Below are 26,898 nucleotides of genomic sequence, written 5' to 3'. Positions count from 1 at the left end.
AGTACCCGCGCAGCAGAGAGCTCTCCGTTTATGACCTCACTTACCGATGTTAAACAATTCTTACTGCGCTGCTACGTACTTACCATTTGCAATTGAGAAAAAATAAGGAGAAAAAGCGATTTTTTTTATAGTTTTGCAAACAAGCTTCGCTCTCGACGTTCTCTCGACGGCTAAGAAAGAGGCAGGCACGCGCGCTAATCTCGCGCGAGAAAACCGAGAGCGAACCTTGGACAAACGTCGTTACAAAGCAGCGTCAGGCAGGTAGCGCGCGCGCGGCTCTGAGCTTTACCCACATAGACGGCTATATGTACGCGAAAAACTCCTATATGTAGAGTGTGATATATTGACAGCAAAGCGCAAATGCAACGTTCGTACAATATACGCGTGTGTGACAGGTGGGAGAAAACGCAGTTATAAAAGTACCTGCTGGCTTCCGCGCGATTCGGTTTATAATCATTAACAACAAGTGTGTCGCGACGAAAACTTTGGGGACGGAGGATAATATTATTAGAGATTAATTATTTTTTTTTCGGCCGAGAAGTGAAATGTACCCCCGATATTAGTCAACTCTCATGGGTCGAAAGCTTGCGTGATATATAGACATATATAACAACATCAGTGTGGTTTTGGTGCTCCACGGCAATTACTGCTACTTCTTTTTTCTAAATTGTTCCTTAATTTGGTGACATTGATTGTATATTTGCGAGGAAGGACAGAAAATTGTCTGATTGTGTGATACGAGACTGTCAAAATTGTCGTTTTGAACTTTTAAAATTAGACAAAGTGTTTATTGAGCATCATGTCGAAGAAATGGCTGGAAGATCCGGACATCCGTCCCAGAAAAGTTACCCCCGTCGCCCCCGAGGACGAGGTCGTGATCAGCGGCATAGCCGGAAGATTTCCCGACTCCAACAACTGCAACGAGCTCTACGAGAATCTCATGAATAAGGTCGATCTGGTGACCGATGACGATCGCCGATGGAAATTAGGTAAGGCTGACAAAAAGGCATTTACGAAGAAAAGAAAAATAAAAACCGAAGAAAACGAACGAGCGAGCGCGGAGCTTATGTAATTTCAGGGATGCAAATGCACGCGAGCTATGCTGCGAGCCAGCTTTCATACACGTGCAATATGGTCTCGTGTAGAGCGCAAAATGAAACTTTTCATAATACTTTCGTAATTTCGCAAACGACGATGAATTTTTTATGAGTCTAATTCTGCACGAGACGATTATTATTGCTTATTTGATTAATTTCTCGAAGTGGCACGAAAATTTTGGAACAAAGGACTATGCAAGAAAAAGCTATAAATTTGACAATGAACCAATAATTGAATAATTGAAAACTCATAATTAGATAATAAATGAAATTTATACATCGGTTCCAAAGATAAAAATAATTTTCACGAAATTTTCATGTATTCGAAAAATTACCAATTTTGTGTGAAACCGAGACATTTCAGGCGAGTATTGTTTTCCAAACATTTGAAATGTAAAAATATTCACTCTCGCTCGTCCGTATTGAAATCGAACTCACGGAGTTTTGTGGAAATTTTTTTTTCTTTTTTTTCCAAATTTTTTTACACTCGTTCGTCACATTATCCTCCTCGCTGAAATTGCTAAAAAAATCCCCCTAAATGAAAAGAAAAAGAAAAGAAAATACAATGAAAATAATGTTTCGTATCATCCGCACCCCCGCGCAGATCATCCGGAGATCCCGCAGCGCACGGGCAAGATCAACAACGTCGAGAAGTTCGACGCGCTCTTCTTCGGGGTGCACTTCAAGCAGGCGCACACCATGGACCCGATGTGTCGCATGTTCCTCGAGCACGCCTACGAGGCCCTCATCGACGCTGGCGTGAATCCGCGCGCGATCCGAGGCACCAAGTGCGGCGTCTTCGTCGGGGCCTGCTTCTCCGAGTCCGAGAAGACCTGGTTCTACGAGAAGCTTCAGGTCAACGGATTCGGTATCACCGGCTGCGCCCGTTCCATGTTGTCCAACAGGATCTCGTACTGGCTGGGTGTGACCGGGCCGAGTTACACGATCGACACGGCCTGCAGCTCGAGTATGTACGCCTTCGAGCACGCTTACAGGGCCATCAAAGAGGGTCTGTGCGATACGGCCCTGGTGGGTGGGGGCAATCTTTGTCTGCATCCGTTTGTGTCTATGCAATTTTTCAAGCTCGGTGAGATTGGCATCATTTTTCTTATTATTCCGAAAAAAAATTACCAAGTTCATTGTATCTGAAATTATCATAAAAACTACTATTTCATAACCAACTATACTATGTAAAAAAATGTAATCATTTTTACGATACTTTTTGATTATATATTTTGGTTACTATGAACATAGTAATTTTTCTTACAGTATTTAGAATCTGCCCGGAAAATTGCAAAATCTCGATCAATATCTTTTTTAGGCGTACTGTCTACCGACGGCCGCTGCAAGACCTTCGACGAGTCGGCCAACGGCTACGTGCGCAGCGAGTCCATGGCCGTGGCCTTCCTGCAAAAGTCCAAGGACGCCAAGCGCATCTACGCCACTCTGGTCCACGGCAAGCTCAACTGCGACGGCTTCAAGGAGCAGGGCGTCACTTTCCCATCGTGCCGCATGCAGACAGTTTTATTGAAGGAATTTTATCTGGAGTGCGGAATACCACCCAAGGAGGTGGAGTACATCGAGGCTCACGGCACCGGCACCAGAGTCGGCGACCCCGAGGAGGTGAACGCCATCGACAGCGCCCTGTGCGAGGAGCGCACCAAGGAGGATCCCCTGCTGATCGGCTCGATCAAGACGAATCTCGGCCACACCGAGCCCGCGAGCGGCATTGTGTCGGTGGCCAAGGTCATCATGTCCATGGAGACCGGCGTGATACCGCCCAATCTGCACTTCAAGACGCCGCGTCAGGACATCCAGGCGCTCGTCGACGGACGCATCAAGGTCATCGCCGAGCCGACCCGTTGGAAGGCTCGCTACGCCGGTATCTCGGCCTTCGGCTTCGGTGGCGCCAATGCCCACGTGCTCCTCAAGTCCAATCCCAAGCTCAAGGTCAACAGGGGCGCACCGCGCGACGATCTGCCGCGTCTCGTGGCCATCACCGGTCGTACCGAGGAGGCGGTCGACGTCATCCTGAAAGATGTGAGCTGACCCTTGAATTAAAAAATATCCACGTTAGGAAGCAGCAGTATTGTTTACGGTAATGCTATTTACTCCTCTCCTTTCACAGCTAGAAAGTAAACCGGTGGACGTCGAGTACGTGAGACTCCTGCACGACATCCACTCGGACGAGATCAACGGCAATCTTTATCGAGGTTACACCATTCTGCCGGCCAAGGGTGTCACCGAGAAACCCATCCGAGAGATCCAAGCGGCCGCTGGCTCCAAGAGACCCATCTGGTTCGTCTTCTCGGGAATGGGTTCTCAGTGGCCCGGAATGGGTAAGAATATCATTTTTACCATAGGCGTTTTATCTATGAATTCAAATCGAAATTTTTCTATACAGGCGAAGCGCTGCTTCAAATACCGATCTTCGCCGAGGCCATCAAGAAGTGCGACGCCGTTCTCAAGCCGAACGGCATCGACATCTATCATGTGATCACCAACAAGGAAAAGACGGCTTTCGATAATATCTTGAACTCGTTCGTCGGTATCGCTGCCGTGCAGGTACGTATTTCGAAACTCACCCTTTTTTTCCGTCAAAACAAAACACCTCGGAACTTTCGCAGATCGGTCTGGTCGACATCCTGCGAGCGATCGGTATCGTCCCCGACAACATCATCGGCCACTCGGTCGGCGAGCTGGGCTGCGCATACGCCGACGGCTGCTTCACCGCCGAGCAAATGATCCTCTCGGCTTACTCCCGTGGCAAGGCTTCCCTGGAGGCCAACATAATCCGCGGCTCGATGGCCGCCGTCGGCCTCGGCTACGAGAAACTCAAGCCCATGTGTCCAGCCGACATCGAGATAGCCTGCCACAATTCCGCCGAGAGCTCGACCGTCAGCGGTCCCGCCGAGGCGATGAAGGCTTTCGTGGCCGATCTCCAGGCCAAAAAAATCTTCGCCCGCGAGGTGGCCTGCAGCAACATTCCGTACCACAGCAAGCACATAGCCCCGGCGGGCGCCAAGCTCCTCGAGTATCTGAAAAAAGTCATTCCCAATCCGAAGCCGAGAAGCGAGAAGTGGCTGAGTACCTCGGTGCCCATCGAGAAGTGGGACACCAAGGCGGCCAAGTACTCCTCGCCCGAGTACCACACGAACAATCTGCTGAGCTCGGTCCTGTTCGAGGAGACCTCGGCCTTTATCCCGAAGGACGCCATCACCATCGAGATAGCCCCACACGGACTGCTCCAGGCCATCATTCGTCGCTCGCTCCACTCGAGCGTCACCAATATTCCACTGACTCAGCGCGGACACGCCAACAACACCGAGTTTCTCCTGCAAGCCCTCGGCAAGCTCTTCAACGTCGGCCTTCACTTCCAGCTGGACAAGCTCTATCCCCACGTCCAGTACCCGGTGAGTCGCTCGACTCAGATGATAGCACCGCTGATCAGGTGGGAGCACTCGGACGACTGGTACGTGACCTCGTACAAGTCCCAGCAGAAGATCTCGTCGGGCGAGAGGACGGTGAAGGTGGCGCTGAGCGACGCCGATTACGAGCACATGGCCGGTCACGTGATCGACGGAAGAAATCTGTTCCCCGCCACGGGCTATCTGAATCTGGTCTGGGAGACGCTGGGCATGATGCACGGCGAGCTGCACACCGAGGTCTCGGTGGTGTTCGAGGACATCAAATTTTTGCGCGCCACCAATATCCCGAAGGAGGGTGAGATCGAGTTCACGCTCATGATACAGAAGGGCACGGGCAGATTCGAGGTCGTGGAGGGCGGCGTCGCCGTCGTGACCGGTCACGTGCGTGTCTGCAGCAATCCCGAGGCCGAGAAGATCAACGTCGACTTCGGCTCGCTTAAGCAGGAGGAGGAGACCATGAGCAGTCGCGACGTGTACAAGGAGCTGAGACTCCGTGGATATCACTATTCCGGACTGTTCCGTAGCATCAAGAGCTCGACGGTCACCGGCTCCTACGGCCACATCTCCTGGGCCAACAACTGGGTCGCCTTCATGGACAACATGCTGCAGATGCAGATTCTCGGCGTCGACACGCGCGGCCTCTTCGTCCCCATCTCGATCAAGAAACTCGTCATCGACACCAAGGCCCACCTCGGCGACTTCAAATTCGGCGAACTCGAGAAAGACTTGCCGGTCTACACGGACAAGGTCTACGACGTGATCGCGTGCGGCGGCGTGGAGATTCGCGGTCTGCAGGCGAGCGCGATCGCCCGCAAGAAGCCCGCGGGCGAGCCCGTGCTCGAGGAGTACAGATTCGTCGCCCATCACGACCGAGCCAGTCTGACTCTGCGCGAGATCTCGCGGCTGTCGACGCATCTCTGCATGGAGAACAACTTCGGCGTGAAGGTGAAGACGGTCGAGCTGCTGGACATCGACAACGAGGTATCGCCGACGGATCTGCTGTCGCCTTGGCTTGCCGAGGCGTTGGGCGATATGCCGTTGATTCAAGCAGAGGTTACGATTTATGGACCGAAAAAAAAACTCGAGGCTGGATCTCTCCCTTCGAACGTGTTGATAGGAGACGTGAAAAAGATAAACCCAGATTTGAATGCTCTACTGGCGATCGGTCACAATTTATTGACCAAAGAAAAGGCCGACGAATTGGCGATGCTTCAGCAATCTCTGAAAGAAGGTGGCTTCATTCTGACCCGGGAATCGGCACAAGTGAGAAATATCGACGAATTGGCTAAATCTCATGGTTTGGATGTGATATTGGAGAAATCGTACGGAAAGGAGATATTCATGCTGCTGAAAAATCGTACGAAGGTACCGGAAAAAACTGTCGTCGTACAGGTCAATAACCAGAACTTCGATTGGGTCGAGAACATGAAGAAGACGATGCAGCAAGAATCCGAAAATCCATCAACGAGGATTTTGTACGTGGGTCAAGGAGACTTTGAAAATGGTAATACATTCTTAACATAGCATCACTATACCTAAAAAGACTCCAATTACATACCGATTTTTCGCAGGTCTGATGGGTTTGGTAAACTGTCTGAGACAAGAACCGGGCGGTGAACTGGTCCGTGGCCTTCTCATTCAAGACCCGAAAGCTCCGCCGTTCTCGCTCACGAATCCCATGTACGCGCGCCACTTGGACAAGGACTTGGCCGTGTCGGTGCTGCGCGAGAACGGTGTCTGGGGCTCCTACCGTCACTTGCCGCTTCCGACGCCCAAGCGGGAACCGGTCAGACACGCGCTGGCCAGTCAGCTGGTTCGCGGAGATCTGTCGTCGTTGGCTTGGCTCGAGGGCCCGATCCAGAAGGGATCCAGGCATCCGGATCTCGTCAACATCTTCTACGCGTCGATCAATTTCAAGTATGGGCTTACATCCATTATTTAAAACGAACAACTGAATTTTTACGTGAAAATCCAAATGAAAAAAGATGGAATACACGTGGATTTCTCATGGATTTCCACGTGGATTCCCGGCAGCTCATTTTAAACAGGAATCACTCTTATGTATAAATTTAACCCCTTCAGAGACGTCATGCTCGCTTCCGGTAAACTAGCCATCGAGGCGGTCTGCAAGACCAGACAAGATCAGGAGCACGTCATCGGTATCGAGTACAGTGGCATCGATCAAGCCGGCAAACGCATCATGGGAATGATACCCAGTCGAGCTCTGGCCAACGTGGCCATCGCCGACCGACATCTGTCCTGGGAAATTCCGAAATCCTGGACTTTGGAGGACGCCGCTACGATACCGTGCGTCTACGGTACCTGCTACTACGCTCTATACGTCAGCGGTAAAATGAAGAGAGGCGACAAGGTGCTGATTCACGCGGGCTCCGGTGGCGTCGGTCAATCCGCCATCAATCTGTGCCTGCACGAGGGCTGCGAGGTCTTCACCACGGTCGGCACCCCGGAGAAGCGTCGCTTCATTCGCGAGCACTTCCCCCAGATCCCCGAGAGTCACATCGGCAACTCGCGCGACACCAGCTTCGAGCAGATGATCGCCCGAGAGACCAAGGGCCGAGGAGTGGATATCGTGCTGAACAGCTTGGCCGAGGAGAAGCTTCTGGCTTCCGTCAATTGTCTGGCGTGGGGTGGACGTTTCCTCGAGATCGGAAAGTTCGACTTGTCGGCCAACAATCCACTGGGTATGCAGGCGTTCTTGAAGGAGATCAGCTTCCACGGGGTGATGTTGGACGCCGTTTTTGTTAGAGAGAAGGAAGATAAGCAGGTGGTGCAGAAGCTGCTCGAGCAAGGCTTGAAGAGCGGAGCGGTCAAACCTTTAGTCAGGTAGCTTGGTCGATACTGTTTTATTATATAAGTCGTACTAAAACAATTTGTAATACTTATCGTATTCAATTCCCCAAAATGTAGAACTGTGTTTGAAAAAGATCAAATTGAAGAAGCTTTCCGTTACATGGCTGCTGGAAAACACATAGGCAAAGTCGTGATTAAAATGAGAGAGGATAATGAGGCAAAGAGCGAAGTGGCCTTGGCTATACCGCGCTATTACTGTTTGCCAGACAAGAGTTACCTCATATTGGGTGGTCTCGGAGGATTCGGTCTTGAACTTGGTACAATATAAGAAATTTTTTTTTTTAATTCAATTCAACACGATACACTAACAATGTGCTACATCTCAATTCGCAGCTGACTGGCTGGTTCTGAGAGGAGCCAAGAACCTCGTCGTCACCTCTCGCAGCGGAGTCAAGAACGGCTATCAGCGCATGCGCATCAGCTTGTGGGAGAGCTACGGCACTCGAGTGGTCGTGATCGCGGGCAAGGACGCCTCGAAGCGCGACGACTGCCAAGCCATACTCGAGGCGGCCAACAAAGTCGCGCCCCTGGACGCCATCTTCAATCTCGCCGTGGTGCTTCAGGACGCCCTGTGGGACAATCAGACGGCCGAGTCGTTCGAGGAGTCGTTCAGGTCCAAGGCTTGGGCGACCAAGAATCTCGACCTGCTGACGAGGAAGCTGTGTCCGGCCTTGAGAAACTTCGTCGTGTTCTCGTCGGTGTCCTGCGGTCGCGGTAACGCCGGTCAGACCAATTACGGTATGTCCAACTCGGTGATGGAGAGGATCTGCGAGAGGAGAGCCGCCGAGGGACTGCCCGGCTTGGCGATCCAGTGGGGTGCCGTGGGCGACGTCGGTCTGGTCGCCGACATGCAGGAGGACAACAAGGAACTGGTCATCGGTGGAACTCTGCAGCAGAGGATATCATCTTGTTTGCAAGAGTTGGACGGATTCATGCGTCAAAACAAGCCTGTGGTGGCGAGTATGGTGGTCGCGGAAAAACGAGCCGGTGGTTCGGGAGCGCTGAACGTCGTCGATACAGTCCTCAATATTATGGGTCTCAAGACTCTGAAGGGTGTGAGTTTGAACACGTCTCTCGCGGAACTCGGCATGGACTCCATGATGTCCGTGGAGATCAAACAGACCCTGGAACGAGAATTCGAGATATTTCTGACGGCCGGCGACATCAGAAACCTGAACTTCACCAAGCTCAAGGAGATGTCGGTCGACAGTTCGGCGGGCGAAAACGCCTCGGACTCGGACGGCCAGGCCGAGGGCGAAATTCTCACGGGCATGAAGCTGCTGGTGCGTCTGATCGGCGACGGCGATCTCAATCCCGAGGTCTGTCTGAGGCTACGCACGAAGGAGGAGACGGGCCAGGGTGAAATTTTCTTGGTGCCCGGTATCGAGGGCGTGGGCTCCGTTTTCACCAATCTGGCGCCCAATCTCAAAGCTCCGGCCACGTGTCTACAGTTGGGCCTGAGCAACGCCGCTCACGACTCGGTTTACGACATGGCGAATCATTTCTTACCCGTGAGTTTATCGATCGATAATTTTTTTTTTTAAGGGATATGAATCAGTTGGAGATAACCAAAACCTTTGAATTGCAGCACGTCCTCGACAGAAGTAAAGGACGAAGAAACTTCGTTATAGTAGGTTACTCGTTCGGTTCGTTGATCGCCATCGAAATCGTGAGAAAACTCGAGTCTCAAGGAATGAGCGGCCAATTGATACTCATCGACGGAGCGCCAGATCAGTTGCAGGTCATAACGAGCAATCAGATAACGGCCAACAGCGACGAGGAACTGCAGTCGCACACATTGATGGCTATGATCAATATCGTTCATCCGGACAATAGTTTACAAGTAATTCATAATTTATCGATAAAGATGGATAAAGTTTGATCGAATTTTTTAAACAAATATTAACGACAATAAATTCATCAGCTCAACGATGATTTGGCGAAATGCAAATCGTGGGAAGAGAAAATCCAAGCGTTCGTTAACCGGTGTCCAGCCTCAAAATTATCCATGACGGTCGAGAATCAAAAGGCACTCTGCTCGGCCATTTACAACCGCATCAGGGCAATTGAAAATTATACCAATAGCAAAGTGAAGCCGATCAAGTCACCGATCACGCTGCTAAAACCGACTTTACCGAGTGTCAGAATGGATTTCGAGGATTACGGATTATCGAAGGTATAAAAAAGATCATTCATGAATAATTTCTAAATCGTCAACGAGAGTTTGAAAATAATGATAATATTTTAATTTCAGCTGACCACGGACAAAGTGCAAGTTCACTACGTGCCGGGCAATCACGTGACCATGCTGGACAACGAGAAAATATCCCAGGCCATCAACGGAGACTCCATAGAGGACGCGCAAGCGTTCAAAAATACCATCATGGATAAGTAAACAAAAATAAAAAGGAATTCAGCATTATACACCGTAGTAACCAACGTAGTTAAAAAAAAATATTGATATAAACTAGGAACCAATAATGTAATTCTTGAAGATAATCAAGCTCAAAATGACAGTATGAGAACTGTGAATTAATCAATGCCGACTATATAATAAATGGTCGACGATAAAGCACTTGTAAAAATAATGATTAAACTTAAAAAAAGCAATAGACTATATTTATAAGCGATTTTTGATCGTTCGGATCAGCGTTTGCTATAAAACATTTTTGGAAGGGTACATTTCACATTTTTTATCACAATAAGCGTAACGTGTAAACATATGAGTAATAAACTAAGTAATTTTTAGTATATTTTAGCGTTCATTATATTTGCCCGCATTTTCTCCCCCGCATCGATCCTAAAAGATTTGACATTTTTGAAACTACCACGGAAAATATTCAGCAGCGATTATTTCATCTACGAAAGATAGAAGGTTTGACTTGCGCACCAGTAGCGTCGAACAGTTTGTAAGTATTTTACGTAAAACTTTATTCACAGTTCGTTGACAAATGCGAGCAACGTTATATATTTACTTAGAAACTAATAAAATTAAATATATTTTATTATAAACTGCTAATGTTTTACGAAATCGTACGATTACGAATATCGTTCATGAAATTATTAAATGAAGAAAAAAAACTTGACCGTCGCTCGATCGCTTCTGCATTCTATGCTAATGTATCGCCTCGAGCATCCGGCGGCAACCCTTGACACTAGTAAACTTCGCTCGCATTGCAGTAACATATATAATAGTACAAATGTTCTTTTTAATGAATCGAAGTCAAGCTTTTGCGGGCAATTATGTAAGCATAACTTCGGAGACGAGTTTTGAGATGATTTGAATACATCGAACATTTGATAACAGTTTCATACTTTTATCAAATGAACGGCAACATAGTCATGTTGCTGTAATGAGGAAAATATTGTTCTGAATCGATCCAAATACATTGATGAATAGGCATCAGACACCGCATGATGTTTTTCATTTTTCCTTAAAGTGCTACGGCTCAATGTTTTTATGGCATATTAGTACAATTATTAAATCATGAATAATATTTTTATTCAAATATGTATTAATTTCAACTAATGTATTCAATTAATTAAAATTGCAATATAAGGATCAATATAATCATTTTTATAAAGTTGTATAGTGAAAAAAATTGGTGAAAACCACAGAATATTGACTTTCATATTCACTAATCATGAGTTGTTGTATTTTTATAAAAATGTATATAAGAGTCACCTCACTAGTTATTGAAAGCATGTAAAAGCATATCAGTAAATGAAAGTTGTTGTTTAACTTAAATTTAAATAATGATATTAAAATAATTGATGGACAATATAAAACTATTTAATATTTTTTATAATATTAAATATAATTCTATCGCGCATCAATTATTATAATACAATTATTTAATTTTAATATATAAGCTTTCGATTATTGTGGAGGTCATTCTAACTTCAATTAATTGAATTGTCAAAGCAATGATTATTATAAAGTACTGTATGGAAAAATTGGTGAAAAGCGCGCTTTACAGTTTCATTACGGCTGCGAGTGACTCACTTTAACTTGTTTAAAAAAAATAAATAAATACTTTCGGGCAGGATGCGCGAAACTACCGCAATGATATTTTATTTAAAGTCGCTCGAAAAAAACAATTGTTGTTTATTTTTAGAGTTAATTTAGGAGTAATTAATCCGTTTTTTGTCTCTTTTTCACGTAGTTTCGAGTTCGAGCGTACTCGAGCGTCGATAAAAAAAAAGTATAGGCGAGACTGTACGAAAAATAATTCCATTAAATTATGCAAATGTCATCTGACGCTAACTGCCGATTCTAACGAGACATACGATTGGTAGGTCAACGACGACGTCGAAAAAAAAAGAATAGAGAGTGGCAATGGTAAACGATTTATTATACGACGCACACACGTCGGCGCATACGTGCTTATACAGAAAAAACAATGTCGCCGCTGGCTACTATACACACTATATTCCTTGCCCGGGTTCTGGCCGATAATCGAAGTCAAATTATCATCGTTGGTTATATAGACTCTGCCCCATGAAGCGCGCGCCCAATTGCCTCGCGTATTTAAAGCCAAGTCGTTCGATTATAAAAAGCCCAGTATTGCAAGCGCGACGTTTAGTCGCGCACTCGCGGTCTTCTACATACATCGTGTACCGCGGGGGTGTCCTGTTTTTTTTCTGTCTCCTTGTCTCTCTCTGAATAAAGTATCACGCACGCACGCAGTCGTCTTCAGCTCGTTCATCTATCGAGTTCGTTGAATATTTAAAAAGAGTCCTATAATTGAAGTTTATTAAAAATATCCGATCGAATCGTTTGGCGAAAACAATTTTCGAATAGCTATACATGTGATTTGAAAAAAAAATAAAGTGATACCACGCAGTGATAATTGGCTAAAAAAAAACTTTTGTAAAACCGACACAGTTGTTTGTAAGTGAGGCAGAAAAATGGCGACGAAAATTTACGACTCCGAGCCGCGCATCCGGAAGCTGGCTCCGGTGCCACCGGAGGAGGAGATCGTCATCAGCGGTATCTCCGGCCGATTTCCCGATTCCAACAACATGAAGCACTTCGAGGAGAATCTCATGAACAAGGTCGACCTGGTGACGGACGACGATCGTCGTTGGAAACTCGGTGCGTTTTTTTCAATAGCAAAGCATGCAAAAATGCAAAAAAAAAATAATCCATCGTACGAAATAGCTTCAAATTGTATTTCGCTGTACGCGCGCACGCATAGAACGAAACCGTGGAATTAATGGTAAACGGCTAGAAGAAATTCACAGCCGCTAAAAATTCAATGGCAACACTTCGATCTAACACAATACGCGCGCGACTATTTGATTCTTCCACGGTACGATTTGGTTTTGAATTTTGACCTTATACTTACATAAATTTGAAATATCATTAAAATTTGCGGCCGAACGCAAAAGTCTCTCGACGAGAAAACAAACTTTTAGAAACGTACGCGCGATCGTACGACGAATCGATAATGAATTTCCAACGATTTTCATCGATTTCTCTTCCCAAACAGACCATCCCGAGATCCCTCAGAACACGGGAAAAATCAACAATGTGTCGAAATTCGACGCGCTCTTCTTCGGGGTGCACTTCAAGCAGGCGCACACCATGGACCCCATGTGCCGCATGCTGCTGGAGCACGCCTACGAGGCCATCGTCGACGCAGGAATCAATCCGAAGCAGCTCCGGGGCAGTCGTACGGGCGTCTTCATCGGGGCCTGCTTCTCCGAGTCCGAGAAGACCTGGTTCTACGAGAAGCTTCAGGTATATAATGGAATGAATGATGATATGATCTCGCGACGACAGGAAAGAGGAAGAAAGTCGTTTTGTTCTTTTTAGAATAAATCGGAAGCGAGAGATCTTATCTTCGCTCGCGCGTCTATTAGACAAATCGAAGCTCGCTTCGATATAGATAATAAAAAAAAAACGTCACTTCGATTGCCCGATGTGTGTCTGATCAAATATTCATCGAAGAAAAAGACACGGTGAATTTCCATGATAAATTTATGCGTTGTCCACTATACGCTCGCGATCGCGCGCGCAGCTATAATACGACAAACATTTGCATGACACGGCGCGTGGTATATTCATTAACTTTTCGTGTAATACAGCCAGCCACTGACACTATTTTTTCTATATCTACTTATCGCGAGCCTCGAATTCTTAATTATAAATTTTTTTTCTTTCACGAATTATATTAGATTAAAATATGGAACTTTGCGTATAGGTAAACGGCTTCGGTATCACGGGCTGCAGCCGGGCCATGCTGGCCAATCGGATCTCGTACTGGCTGGGCGTGACCGGGCCGAGCTACGCCGTCGACACGGCCTGCAGCTCGAGCCTGTTCGCCCTCGAGCACGCCTACAGATCGATACGCGACGGCCTCTGCGACGCTGCCATTGTGGGCGGCGCCAATCTCTGCCTGCATCCCTACGTCTCGCTGCAGTTCTCCCGTCTCGGTTCGTATCCAATGTAGGATTTTTACTCGGATGAATGAAAAAATTATCGCGACTAATTTTTTTTCTTGCCTTATGTCAACGAAGGCGTCTTGTCACCCGACGGTCGCTGCAAATCCTTCGACGAGTCGGCCAACGGCTACGCTCGCTCCGAGGCCGTGGCCTGCGTCTTTCTGCAGAAGGCCAAGGACTCCAAACGAGTCTACGCCACCGTGGTGCACGCCAAGACCAATTGCGACGGCTTCAAGGAGCAGGGCATCACCTTCCCGTCGAGCATCATGCAGGGCGCCCTGCTCAAGGAGTTCTACGAGGAGCTCGGCGTGCCACCCACTTCGCTGAGCTTCGTCGAGGCTCACGGTACCGGGACCAAAGTCGGCGACCCCGAGGAGGTCAACGCCCTCGACCGCGTGTTCTGCACCGGTCGCAAGGATCCGCTGTGGATCGGCTCGATCAAGTCGAATCTCGGCCACTCGGAGCCCGCCTCGGGTCTCTGCTCAGTGGCCAAGATCGTCATCGGCATGGAGTCGGGCCTGATACCGCCCAATCTCCACTACAAGAACACGCGCAAGGGCATCGAGGCCCTGGAGAAGGGTAGATTGAGGGTCGTCACGGAGCCGACGCCCTGGAAGGGAGGATTGGTCGGCATCAATTCGTTCGGTTTCGGCGGCGCCAACGCCCACATTCTGCTCAGGTCGAATCAGAAGGAGAAGATCAACGGTGGTCAGCCGCAGGACGATCTGCCGAGATTGGTCGCCGTTTCCGGACGAACGGAATTGGCCGTTCAAACGATTCTGGACGATGTGAGTTACGCTCACTTATTAATTTTAAAACGATTACTACTACTGCAATTTTTTTAATGTAATAGTTGGAGAAAAGACCCACCGACGTGGAGTACGTCAGGCTTCTGCACGACATCCACACGGAAGACATCAACGGCCATCTGTACAGAGGCTACACCATCCTACCGCCTCGCGGTCTCGTTAAGCAATCGCCGCGAGAGATCGAGAATTATCTGGGAGTGAAGAGGCCCGTGTGGTTCGTTTTCTCGGGAATGGGATCGCAGTGGCCCGCAATGGGTACGTAATGATATTTCTATATGAGTAAGAAAAAAAAAATAAAATTATTGATGGCTTGATTTTTAATTATAATAGGAGAATCGTTGATGCGTCTGCCCGTGTTCGTCGAGGCGATCAAGAAGTGCGACGCGGCTCTGAAACCCCACAAAATCAACATCGTCGACATCATCACCAACAAGGACAAGAAGACCTTCGACAACATTCTCAATTCTTTCGTAGGAATCGCGGCTATTCAGGTAACGATATCCAACAAGCTTTAAAAGCGGAACTTAAATCTTTAAATTCTAATTCTAACAATCTCATAGATCGGTCTCGTCGACGTTCTACGTTCGGTCGGCATCGAGGCCGACAACTACATCGGCCACTCGGTCGGCGAGCTCGGCTGCGCCTACGCCGACGGCTGCTTCACGGCCGAGCAGATGATTCTCGCCGCTTACTCGCGCGGCCTCGCCTCCATCGAGACCAAGTTCGTGCACGGCTCGATGGCCGCCGTCGGCCTCGGCTACGCCGAGCTCAAGGAGATGTGCCCGGCCGACATCGAGATCGCCTGTCACAATTCCGCGGACAGCGCCACCATCAGCGGGCCCGCCGAGTCCATGAAGGCCTTCGTGGCCAAGCTGCAGGCCAACAACGTCTTCGCCAAGGAGGTGCCGTGCAGCAACATACCCTATCACAGTCGCTACATCGCTCAGGCGGGCCCCAAACTGCTGGCCTACCTGCAGAAGGTCATACCGAGTCCGAAGCCGAGGAGCTCCAAGTGGCTGAGCACGTCGGTGCCGCGCAGCAAGTGGGAGACCCCAGCGGCGCGACTGTCCTCCGCCGAGTATCACACCAACAATCTGCTGAGTCCGGTGCTGTTCGAGGAGACGTCGCTGCTCATACCCAAGGACGCGGTGACCATCGAGATAGCCCCGCACGGACTGTTACAGGCGATTCTGAAGAGATCGCTGGCCCCCACGGTGACCAATATCGCCCTGACTCGTCGCGGCCACGAGGACAACGTCGAGGTGCTGCTGCAGGGTCTGGGCAAGCTGTACAACGCCGGACTGCAGCCGCAGCTGCACAAGCTGTATCCGCGCGTGCAGTATCCGGTGAGCCGAACGACGCCGATGCTCAGCCACCTGATCAAGTGGGAGCACTCCGAGGACTGGTTCGTCACGTCGTACCGTCTGCAGGAAAAGATCACGTCGGGCGAGCGTCTCGTGTCCGTCACCCTCGCCGACGAGGACTTCGAGTTCATGTCCGGCCACGTGATCGACGGCAGAAATCTGTTCCCCGCCACGGGCTATCTGTCGCTGATCTGGGAGACCCTGGGCATGATGCGGGGCGAGCTCTACACCGAGGTCTCGGTCGTCTTCGAGGACGTCAAGTTCCTCAGAGCCACCACCATACCGAAGGAGGGCATCATCGAGTTCACCCTCATGATACAGAAGGGCACGGGCAGATTCGAGGTCGTGGAGGGTGGAGCAGCGGTGGTGACGGGCTTCGTCAGAGCCACCGACAAACCCAGCGCCGAGAAGGTCGACCCGAAGATACTGCAGCCGAACAACGACGAGGAGATCATGACGTCGCGCGACGTCTACAAGGAGCTGCGCCTGAGGGGCTATCACTACAGCGGCATGTTCCGCAGCCTGAAGAGCTCGACGTGCGACGGCACCAAGGGCCACATTCTCTGGCACAACAATTGGGTCGCCTTCATGGACAACATGCTGCAGATGCAGATTCTCGGCAGCGATACCCGAGGATTGTTCGTGCCGACGGGTCTGATGAAGTTGGTCATCGACACGAAGACGCATCTCAACGAGATTCGTACTATGGATGATGAGAACAAAGGTACGAGACGACTGGATTATTTAATCTCATATAAACTAAAAAAAGTGCTTGGATCTCAATAATTTCTAATTTTGATTTTTAAAAAAAAGTAAAAGTACTATAGTTGTTGAATATCAGTCATTTCAAAAAATAGTTTATAATTCAAACAATAAAATTAAAACGAACAAGTATGTACTCTTGAAGAGTACATTAAGAATCCCTCATGGATACAAAGGGTTTCAAAGTTAGACTTTGATTTTGAATATTTTATTCTCATTTTTTTGGGTTTACATACAAACATTTTTGAATCAATATTTTTGATGTAAAATTTGATGAGGAATTTAAATTTCTTATCAAAAATGGTGATTCAAAAATTTTTACATGTGAACCCAAAAAAAACTAGAATAAAATATCCAAAATCAAAGTCCAACTTTGAAACCTTTTATATTCATGTGGATGGTCCTAAAGGGCTAAGATCTTCAGAATTTTTATTTTTTTCAATGCACTCTTTAACAGTACATATGTATTTTTAATTTGATGTTTTGAACTAGCAACTCTTTTTTAATATGAACCATATAAAAGTATTACAGCAAGTATAATTATATAGAATTATTATAGTACTTTTTTTTAAATCGAAATGAGAAATTAAAAAAAAATCGAAACTACCGAATGAACGTCGGCGAGTGAGGATAATAAGCGATAGTAGTCATAATAATCTGAAAATTAATTTTGTACCTTTTTCACTCCAGAGTTCTCCGTGATCGTCAACAAAACTCTCAACCTCATCTCGGCCGGTGGCGTCGAGATTCGCGGCCTCAAGGCCAGCGCCATCTCCCGCCGCAAACCCGCCGGCGAGCCCGTCCTGGAGAAGTACCAATTCATCGCGCACCGCGACCGCGCCGAGACCAGCCTGCGTGATCTCGCTCGCATCGCCACCCACATTGGTCTCGAGAATCACATGGGCATCAAGGTCCGCACGCTGGAGCTCGTGGAGGAGTCGGACAAGGTGCCCGTGGAGGAGTTGCTGTCGCCGCACCTGGCCGAGGCGCTCGGCGACATGCCCCTGATCCAGGCCGACGTCAATCTGGCCGGTAACAATCTCGAGATCGAGGACGGCGCGCTGCCTGCCAACGTCGTCGTGACCGAGCCCAAGAAGATCGTGGGCGAATCGAACGCGCTGCTGGCCGTCGGCCACAGACTGCTGGAGCGCGCCGAGAATCTCAATCTGCTGCTGGAGGGTCTGAAGGAGGGCGGTTTTCTGTTGACGCGCGAGGACGCCGCAGCGGTGGACTCGAAGCGAGCCGAGGAGTGGGCGCAGGCCAGCAATCTGCACCTGATCGCGGAGAAGAGATCGGGCAGTCACGTGTACGTGCTGCTGCGCAAGAAGGAGAAGATGTACAAGAAGACGATCGTGATCAACGTGAGCAACGACAAGTTCGACTGGGTCGACGAGATGAAGAAGATCATGACGGAGGAGATCGAGAAGGAGACGGCCAGTCAGCTGCGCATCGTCTTCGTGAGCGAGGGCAACTTCGAGAGCGGCCTCATCGGTTTCATCAACTGTCTGAGAAAAGAGGCCGGTGGCGAGATAGTTCGAGGACTGCTGATCCAGGACACCAAGGCGCCCAAGTTCTCGCTGCAGAATCCCTTCTACACGAACGAGCTGCACAAGGACTTGGCCATGTCGGTGCTGGGCATCGACGGCCAGTGGGGCAGCTACAGGCATCTGCCGTTGCCCGCCCTGGAGCCCAAGCCCGTGCGACACGCCTGGGCCAATCAGCTGGTGCGCGGCGATCTCAACTCGCTGTGCTGGCTCGAGGGCCCCATACAGACGGGCTTCGAGCACGACGATCTCGTCAACATCGTCTACTCGTCCATCAATTTCCGCGACGTCATGCTGTCCACGGGCAAGCTGGCCGTCGAGGTGGTGGCCAAGACGCGGCAGTCGCAGGAGTGCGTGCTCGGCTTCGAGTACACCGGGGTCACCAGTAGGGGCGGCCGACGCATCATGGGCATGATCGAGAATCGCGCCATGACCAATCTCTGCCTGCTCGATCCCAATCTCACCTGGGAGGTGCCGGCCAACTGGAGCCTGGAGGACGCCGCCACGGTGCCGTGCGTCTACGGTACCTGCTACTACGCCCTCTATCTGTCGGGCAAGATGAAGAAGGGCGACAAGGTGCTGATTCACGCGGGCTCCGGTGGAGTGGGTCAGGCCGCCATCACTCTGGCCCTGTTCCAGGGCTGCGAGGTCTTCACCACCGTCGGCACGCCCGACAAGCGTCGCTTCATACGCGAGCACTTCCCCCAGATCCCCGAGAGCCACATCGGCAATTCGCGCGACACCAGCTTCGAGCAGCTGATAATGCGCGAGACCGAAGGCAGGGGTGTGGACATCGTGCTGAACAGTCTGGCCGAGGAGAAGCTGCAGGCCTCGGTGAGGTGTCTCGCCCAGGGCGGCCACTTCCTCGAGATCGGCAAGTTCGATCTGGCCGCCAACAATCCGCTGGGCATGGAGTGCTTCCTGAAGGAGATCAGCTTCCACGGCATCATGTTGGATAATCTGTTCAACGCCCCGGACGAGCAGAAGAGACATCTGAGGGATATCATGGCGGTCGGTTTGAAGAACGGAGCTATCAAGCCGTTGACGAGGTACTTATTATATATTCATCAAAATTGAAATTGAGAGTTAATGCAATTTTTCTTTTCTCAGAACCGTGTTCCCGAAAGACCAGATGGAGGCCGCGTTCAGGTACATGGCGGCCGGCAAGCATATCGGTAAAGTCATCATCAAGGTACGCGAGGAGGACGAGGCGCCTAACACGCCGATGCTGGCACTGCCGCGCTATCACTGCCTCGAGGATCGCAGCTACCTGATTCTCGGCGGTCTCGGTGGTTTCGGTCTCGAATTGGGTAAGACGCACAATTTTTTATTGCAAAAAACCACTGCCAATTTTTACATATAACGGCAATGAAGCAATTTTTTAAACTTCTACCCAGTGGAAATACTCACGTTTCCGAGAAATGAAGATAAAAACATTTTTCTTCTTTTCGATGTGACTTTTAAAATAGGCCATGAATCCTAATGTGTTTGATCTTAAATTAAATCTTGGCTGATCACTTTCCAAAATCATTGCCAAAAAATGTTGGAAACACACTTCAACCCTTGAAAAATAAGAAAAAAAGATTTTTCAAAAACAAAAAATCATGAGAAATCTCAAATGCTTTTTAAAAATTAAACAGATCAAATTAAAACTTTTTCCTGCTTCATCCTCAACATAGTCGATAATAAATTCCGTTTAATTCAGTAGGATTTACCGTCCGGTTTTCGAGAAAAATTATTCTACATACATACAAACATCAGTCACAAATTTTATCCAGTTTACAATTATATGAGTATTTCCAGAAAAAAATCTGCCGTTACAAAGCTCAAAAAAATTGGAAATTGCTTCTGAGGATCCTAGAAGTAAAAAAAATAGTTGCACATAAAAAATTTGATAGGTATTGGCTGTACAAAGGGTGTATATAAACCCTTTCTCAATCAAAATCATCATGAAAAATTCTGAAAAAGGATGTTCTTTGATCTATTCTAAGATACTTCTGTTACAGTATCTTTTCTCCTAAACTTATTTTTTTACGAGAAAACAATTATTTTTCTAAACATCGAATAAGCGTTAAAAACGTTAAGTTAACAGAAAAGTTTTTATCGAACAAAAGTGTCGTAAAATTGATCGAAGATTATTCTCAAATCTTTTCGGAATTTTTGTCGATGATTTTAGTCGACAAAGGGTTTACACACTTGTACAGCCAATACCTATCAAATTTTTTTATGCAACGACAAATTTTTTCGAGAAATGCTGATATAATCGAGATCAAACTGTCACGAAAACTGACAAAAGTCGATTTCAGACCCGTCACAGAGCTTCCTCTATTGTTATCGCGAATTTAATCGTCTCTCGTCTCTCGTTTCAGCCGACTGGTTGGTACTGCGCGGTGCCAAGCACCTGGTCATCACGTCGCGCACGGGCATACGCAACGGCTACCAGAAGATGCGCGTCGATCTCTGGAAGAGCTACGGCACGAACGTCGTGATAGTCTCGGGCAAGGACGCCTCGAAGCGCGACGACTGTAAGGCCATCATCGAGATCGCGGCCAATCTGGCGCCCGTCGACGCCATCTTCAATCTCGCGGTGGTGCTCAAGGACGCGATCTGGGACAATCAGACGCCCGAGACGTTCGAGGAGTCGTTCCGCGCCAAGGCCTGGTCGACCAAGCATCTGGACCATCTGACGCGATCGCTCTGCCCCAAGCTCCGACAGTTCGTCGTGTTCTCGTCGGTCTCTTGCGGAAGAGGTAACGCCGGTCAGACGAATTACGGCATGTCGAACTCGGTGATGGAGAGGATCTGCGAGAGGCGGGCCGCCGAGGGTCTGCCCGGCCTGGCCGTGCAGTGGGGAGCGATCGGCGACGTCGGCCTGGTCGCCGATATGCAGGAGGACAACAAGGAGCTGGTCATCGGTGGAACTCTGCAGCAGAGGATATCCTCTTGTCTGCAGGAGCTCGACGGTTTTCTACGCCAGCAGGCGCCTATAGTCTCGAGCATGGTCGTGGCGGAGAAGCGAGCAGGCGGCGCTGGCACCCTGAACGTCGTCGACACGGTCCTCAACATCATGGGCCTCAAAGACCTCAAAACCGTCAGTCCGCAGACGTCGCTGGCCGAGCTCGGCATGGACTCCATGATGGCCGTGGAGATCAAGCAGACGCTGGAGCGCGAGTTCGAGCTCTTCCTCACGGCCCAGGACATCAGATCGCTGAACTTCGCCAAGCTCCAGGAGATGGCCGCGAAGAACGCCGAGGCGAGCAAGAAGCGGGGCGGCGCCGACGCCGACAAGAACGCCGAGGTCATCACGGGCATGAAGCTGCTGGTGCGCGTCGTCGGCACGGCCGACTTCAATCCGGAGGTCTGTCTGCCGCTGGCCACCAAGCAGGAGGGCAAAGCCGAGATATTCATGATACCCGGTATCGAGGGTATCGGCAAGGTCTTCGACAATCTCGCCCTCAAGATCAAGGCCCCTGCCTACTGTCTGCAGCTCGGCACGAGCGATCTCAATTCCGACATCAATGCCATGGCCGATAAATTGACACCGGTAAGACGAGAGAGAAATTCATTCGATAATTGTATATATTATACATAAAAATGACGTTTCGTTCGCGCAGTACATACTGGAGAGGAGCGCGGACCGTCGGGACTTCCTCGTGGTCGGCTACTCGTTCGGCTCGATGATCGCCATCGAGATCGTGAGGAGGCTCGAGGCCACGGGCATGACCGGCAAGCTGATCATCGTCGACGGCTCGCCCGAGCTCATGAAGCGCGTCCAGAACCAGCAGCTGGCCTCCAACAGCGACGAGGAGCTACAGAGCAACGTGCTGCTCGGCATGATGGACATACTGTCGCCCGCCGACAGCGCAGCGGTAATTTTCGTTTATCATATAATATACCAATCACCAATTTATTTTTTATACGAAAATTTTAAAAAATATACTTAAAAATGTATAAAAGTTCATTAAGGTTTTTATAATTTTGTAAAAGTTGTGAAAGCGGCATAATTAACTATCGTCCATTTTTTCTGGAAATGAGTAGAAATTTCTAGGCCGATAAAACTTTTAAAAAAGAGCATAACTTTTATAAAATCTTGGAAACGCTTTTGTACACTTTTACTAACAAGGAGACACCACTTCAGCTTAGGGTGACGAATCTTTCCCAGTATTTTTTTGGGGTCTCCTGTATTAAAACATAATAATGAAGCTTTCTGTGCTCACTTTAATCATGGCTAATTTTTAAGAGGATTTTTCATAGTATAAAGAAATCTTTGCGATTTTTTACCTCGAGATGGAAGCCCTTGAACGTGCATATGCATTACAACCTAGTAGTATCTGCCTAAATTTTTTCAGAATTTTTGGGACCCTCTACCGACCTTTTTAAGAAAACCTAAAATCTGTAAAAAAAGTATCAAAATTTAAGCCAATAAATGGTCCCGAAAATTCTGAAAAAATTTAGGCAGATACTCTGAAAAAATTTTAAACATTTTTTTGTTCTTTGCATTTTTTCGTTTTAGTGTTTCTATCTCGAAATAAAAAATTTTAAAGATTTTTTTACAACATGAAAAATCTTCTAATTATAAATTATATAAACTTCGAAAAAAAATGTTTAAGCTGAAATCAAAAAATCTCCATCATATGAGACATTAAATAATGTACGAAATCGACTTAACATCCGATTGTTTTTTTTTTTATAATCTAGCTCGTGACGGAACTGGAGAAACACGACAAGTGGGAGACGAAGCTCGCGGCCTTCCTCCAGCGCTGGGTCAACGTGCCCGGCATCACCATGTCCCAGGAGAACCAGGCGGCCTTCTGCACGTCCGTCTACAGGCGGCTGCAGGCCGTGCAGGCCTACGACGCCTCGGCGGCGGGCAAGATCAAGACGCCCATTATGCTGCTGAAGCCGACCCAGCCGACGCTGCGCGCCGTGCCCGAGGACTATCTGCTGGGCGAGGTGACCAGCGACAAGGTGGAGATACACTACGTCGAGGGCAATCACGTGACGATTCTCGATCACAACAAGGTCGCCAAGGCCATCAACGGCGAGCCCCTCGAGGACGCCGAGGAGTTCAAGCAGCTCATCTTCCAGGGAGAGATCGACAAAGTCGCGAGTCTCGTGAATTAACGCGATGGAGAGCGCGCGTGCGGAGACAAACGCAGAGCGGGAAATTGTCATTATCGAGAGAACTTTGTTAAGTTTTTTTTTTCGTCATTCATTTAATCTCTATTTTCTATGTTAGGCATTAAAATGTATAATACTTAGATCATAGTTATTGTATTATTCAAGAAAAGTATACGTTATACATCGTCTCGTAATAATAATATTAATAATGTCTTAGACAAGCTTTGGGGTTCACGATATACAGCTAGTTTTGAAAATGTAAAATCATTATAGATTGATTTTTTTTGTTTTGTTTTATTGGAAAACGGACGATCGGAAAGGAAATAATTGACGTAATAAACAGTTTTGTATCATTTACGTTGTTTTAATTTGTACCTCTTTTTTCGTTATCACACCTCTCTTTCACATTTTTTTTCTTTTTTATAAATTATCGATATGAACGATAGTAATAGCGTTAAGTTATTTACAATGCAATTAATAGTTAAACAAACGACGGTAGAAAAGATTTTCTCATTCCAATTCAAGCATGCACGATGAAGATTAAAAAATTTTCCGAATTTTTAATTATTCATCACTGATTTATTCCATATTTACAGCCAGCCATTCATTTAAAAATCTAGATATTATCTGTATATATATATTAATCTACATACAATTGTAAAAACGATTGCAAATTGAAGTATAAAAAGTATCTTTACTTCGGATTCTCTGGCAGTTTTACAAGATGTTTTCTTGATTATAAAAGAACTTCAGATAAAATCGGGAAAGAACTTGAAGTTTTTCTAATAATCAACAACTTTGAATAATTATGAAATTCAAAAAATTTGACTTATAGCAAATAACAGCCAAGAAATATTGTAAATAAGACTTTCATAACTAAAATTAATAGTTAAACACAAGGTATTAAAACTTTTTATAAACTTGAATGGAATATTTATAATGATTTGATGAATTTTAAAATGAATTGTTTAAAAAAGTTAATTATAGGAACTTAAAGATCCATATCTTCATCTAATATATCATCTAATGGTAAATCCTCTGGATTTACATCCATTGATTGCATCTCTAAATCTACTTGATTATTGTTGTCAACAGCCTCTGCTTTATCAATACTTTTTTGGTTCTCATCAGATTTGTCAGTTGATGATGCTTCTGAAGCATTTGTGAAAAACCGCAAATGCTGACTAGGTGGTTCCCATAAGACTAAAGCCATGGAGGGCCGTTCCCTGAAATAGAAAATCTTAACTAGCTTTATTTTCAAAAAATAAGTGTTAATAGTAAGTTTTATAGTTGATAAATCTTAGTTCCACTATGAAACTACTATTAAATCATATACTCACATTTTAGATAACAAAGTAGAAGGCAAAATTGGCTCTTGTGTGAGTTTTTTAAGTTCATCAGATATAACTAATCTTGGCGATGCACTTTCATCCATGTCTATTGCAATGCTTTCATCGGGTAGTACATTTGATGAACTAGCTCCAGATGTAGATGGAACTGGATCCTGAGCATTAGAACCATTACCACTAATGTATAAGCTTTGAAAGTGTTGTGCCATTTTTTCTTCACTGATGAACTGTTTTGATGGTGGTGGACTATTGAAAAATGAGGTAGACAAATAATTAATCAGTTTATCAAATGATAAATAAAATAATAAACTGAAATAATATAATAGATGAAACTTACTTATCTAAAATATCTGGAGCTTCCAGTTTACGCTTTTGATGGGGAACATAAGTTTGAAAAGCATCGGAAGGCTGTTCCCCAGTGAATCTGACCAGATCTGGATGTGGCTGGGTAGGTACAGTCCATGGCATAGTCATTGGAGGAACATACGGCATCCTCAGCCATTGGTTTTCATTGCGAAACCCAGTACCAGTGTGGTTGATAGTCGGTTGAAATATGGATTGCGGTGTGTGCGGGTTTAAATTTGATCCACCCATGGCATTCTGAGCCATAGTATATTGTGTTTGATAAAATTGCATTGATGACATTGCTAGGTAGTATCATACATACATTTGTTAGAGACAATTGACGATATATACTTTGAAAAATAAAAAAGCAAACATTTAAAAATGTAAAAAAAAAAAAATGTAATTTCTCTAATGACTCGAGAATCGATCAATCAACGTAAATATTGACTTTTGTCTCTACAGCCGATCAGTAATTTTTCCGCCACAAGAGGAGGCCAATAAAGCGGAAAAAATACTACTTTCACACACTTGCAAAGAAAATCATTCGAAGGCACGTAAAAGCTTACCGTCGGTGCGAGAGAAGATTGTACGAAATTATCTGGGCTTGGTTTCGTCTGGCCAAGACCCGGTTGCGTCGTTTCCAGAATTATCTTTTGCGCTCGAAGCGTCTTGGATACTTGTTATCGGCTCCAGGTGTCTTTGGTCTTCCTGCTGGCACGATTTTTCGTCTCCGAGCGAATTCTGCTTCAACAAGACACTTTTAAAATCAAAAAAACGCGACGAAACGTGCGTGTGAGTGCGTGCAAAAGTCACGACAACGAGGCTATATTTGCAATTGTTGTCTATCGAAATGGCACTGCGCGAGACGCGAGCTGAACAGATGTAGTACACAACACATAATAATAGCGGAATGAAACTTTGTTGTTTTGAAAGGAACACTCACTCAACACACTGCTGCGGCGATCCGCCGAGGCAGCAAAAGCTTCGCGAGGCCGACGCGCATGCGCCACCCCACCGTCACTCGGTCGGTCGGATCAGAGACTCGGAGTTCTCGTTTTCGCGTGCGCCCGAGCTCGTTCCGGCCGTTTCTGGATGATTCTTGAATTTACTATACTGCATATGGTTACGGCTATGGTAATGGTCAAAGGTAAATGCTGGAGGGTTTTAGTTATTAACTTGATTTACGGTGTTTGTGATAATGTCGCGGGCGTAGTTCTGTTATTCCTGGCGTACGAAATTCCATATGGTTCAGCCGCAAACATCGCGATGATTTCTTTTTTGGTCTTGAGACAGTTTAATTTGTACATCGTTAAGTTAAAACTAACAATCAAGTTAATTTCGAATTGCATACATTTTTTATATTTAGAAACTAAACATAATAAATATTCAAGTATCTTTACCCGTTCATAGATATATCTATTATTAGAACAAGTTAAATAAAAAATGATGCAGAAAACCTAGTTTGGGAGGTTTACACTGCATAAATTTAACTCTCAGATTCGATTCAGCCACATGAAAAACTCATTATACTTACCGAATGTTGTGTGTTTAAGCATTGCTTTACCAGCTGTCAATTTTGACACGTACGTTTAGAAATAATCGTATCAATGAACCGATTTATATTTATCTATATTAAGGAAAAATCGGTATTATATAATTGAGAAACAACAATGCATAACAGTAAACAATTATTCCTATAATAAGAAAGATTATAATGAATTGAGTTTTAGAAAATGGATTGTGTAAACAATGATGACT

The 26,898-nt window shown here is 46.8% G+C and overlaps 3 protein-coding genes across 3 annotated transcripts; 2 read left to right on the top strand and 1 right to left on the bottom strand.

Moving 5' to 3' along the window:
- The first annotated feature begins 252 nt into the window (after positions 1-252).
- LOC106659766 (fatty acid synthase-like) lies at positions 253-10,147 on the top strand. Its single transcript, XM_023457903.1, has 13 exons — positions 253-989; positions 1,702-2,184; positions 2,419-3,137; positions 3,226-3,436; positions 3,502-3,662; positions 3,725-6,029; positions 6,097-6,442; positions 6,608-7,369; positions 7,454-7,653; positions 7,730-8,907; positions 8,985-9,239; positions 9,321-9,572; positions 9,651-10,147. The coding sequence occupies exons 1-13, from the start codon at positions 800-802 to the stop codon at positions 9,789-9,791; spliced, it is 7,203 nt and encodes a 2,400-aa protein (XP_023313671.1). The 5' UTR covers positions 253-799; the 3' UTR covers positions 9,792-10,147.
- A 1,802-nt stretch (positions 10,148-11,949) lies between these two features.
- Positions 11,950-23,799, top strand: LOC106650713 (fatty acid synthase-like). The gene is made up of 12 exons (XM_023457902.1): positions 11,950-12,494; positions 12,892-13,142; positions 13,606-13,837; positions 13,922-14,634; positions 14,700-14,910; positions 14,986-15,146; positions 15,216-16,743; positions 17,472-19,374; positions 19,436-19,635; positions 20,695-21,869; positions 21,940-22,194; positions 23,024-23,799. Exons 1-12 carry the CDS (start codon positions 12,308-12,310, stop codon positions 23,447-23,449), a joined length of 7,242 nt encoding a protein of 2,413 aa, XP_023313670.1. The 5' UTR covers positions 11,950-12,307; the 3' UTR covers positions 23,450-23,799.
- LOC106659901 lies at positions 23,795-25,820 on the bottom strand (the record flags this gene model as incomplete). Its single annotated transcript, XM_014382655.2, has 4 exons — positions 23,795-24,672; positions 24,787-25,041; positions 25,133-25,395; positions 25,707-25,820. Coding segments are annotated over 4 exons (867 nt in total), but the record flags the coding sequence as incomplete, so codon positions are not given.
- Between the last annotated feature and the right edge of the window lie 1,078 nt (positions 25,821-26,898).

Source organism: Trichogramma pretiosum, unplaced genomic scaffold, assembly GCF_000599845.2.
Source record: "Trichogramma pretiosum strain Unisexual culture from Peru unplaced genomic scaffold, Tpre_2.0 scaffold21, whole genome shotgun sequence".
Lineage (NCBI taxonomy): Eukaryota > Metazoa > Arthropoda > Insecta > Hymenoptera > Trichogrammatidae > Trichogramma > Trichogramma pretiosum.
This window is presented reverse-complemented; position numbering and strand designations above follow the sequence as displayed.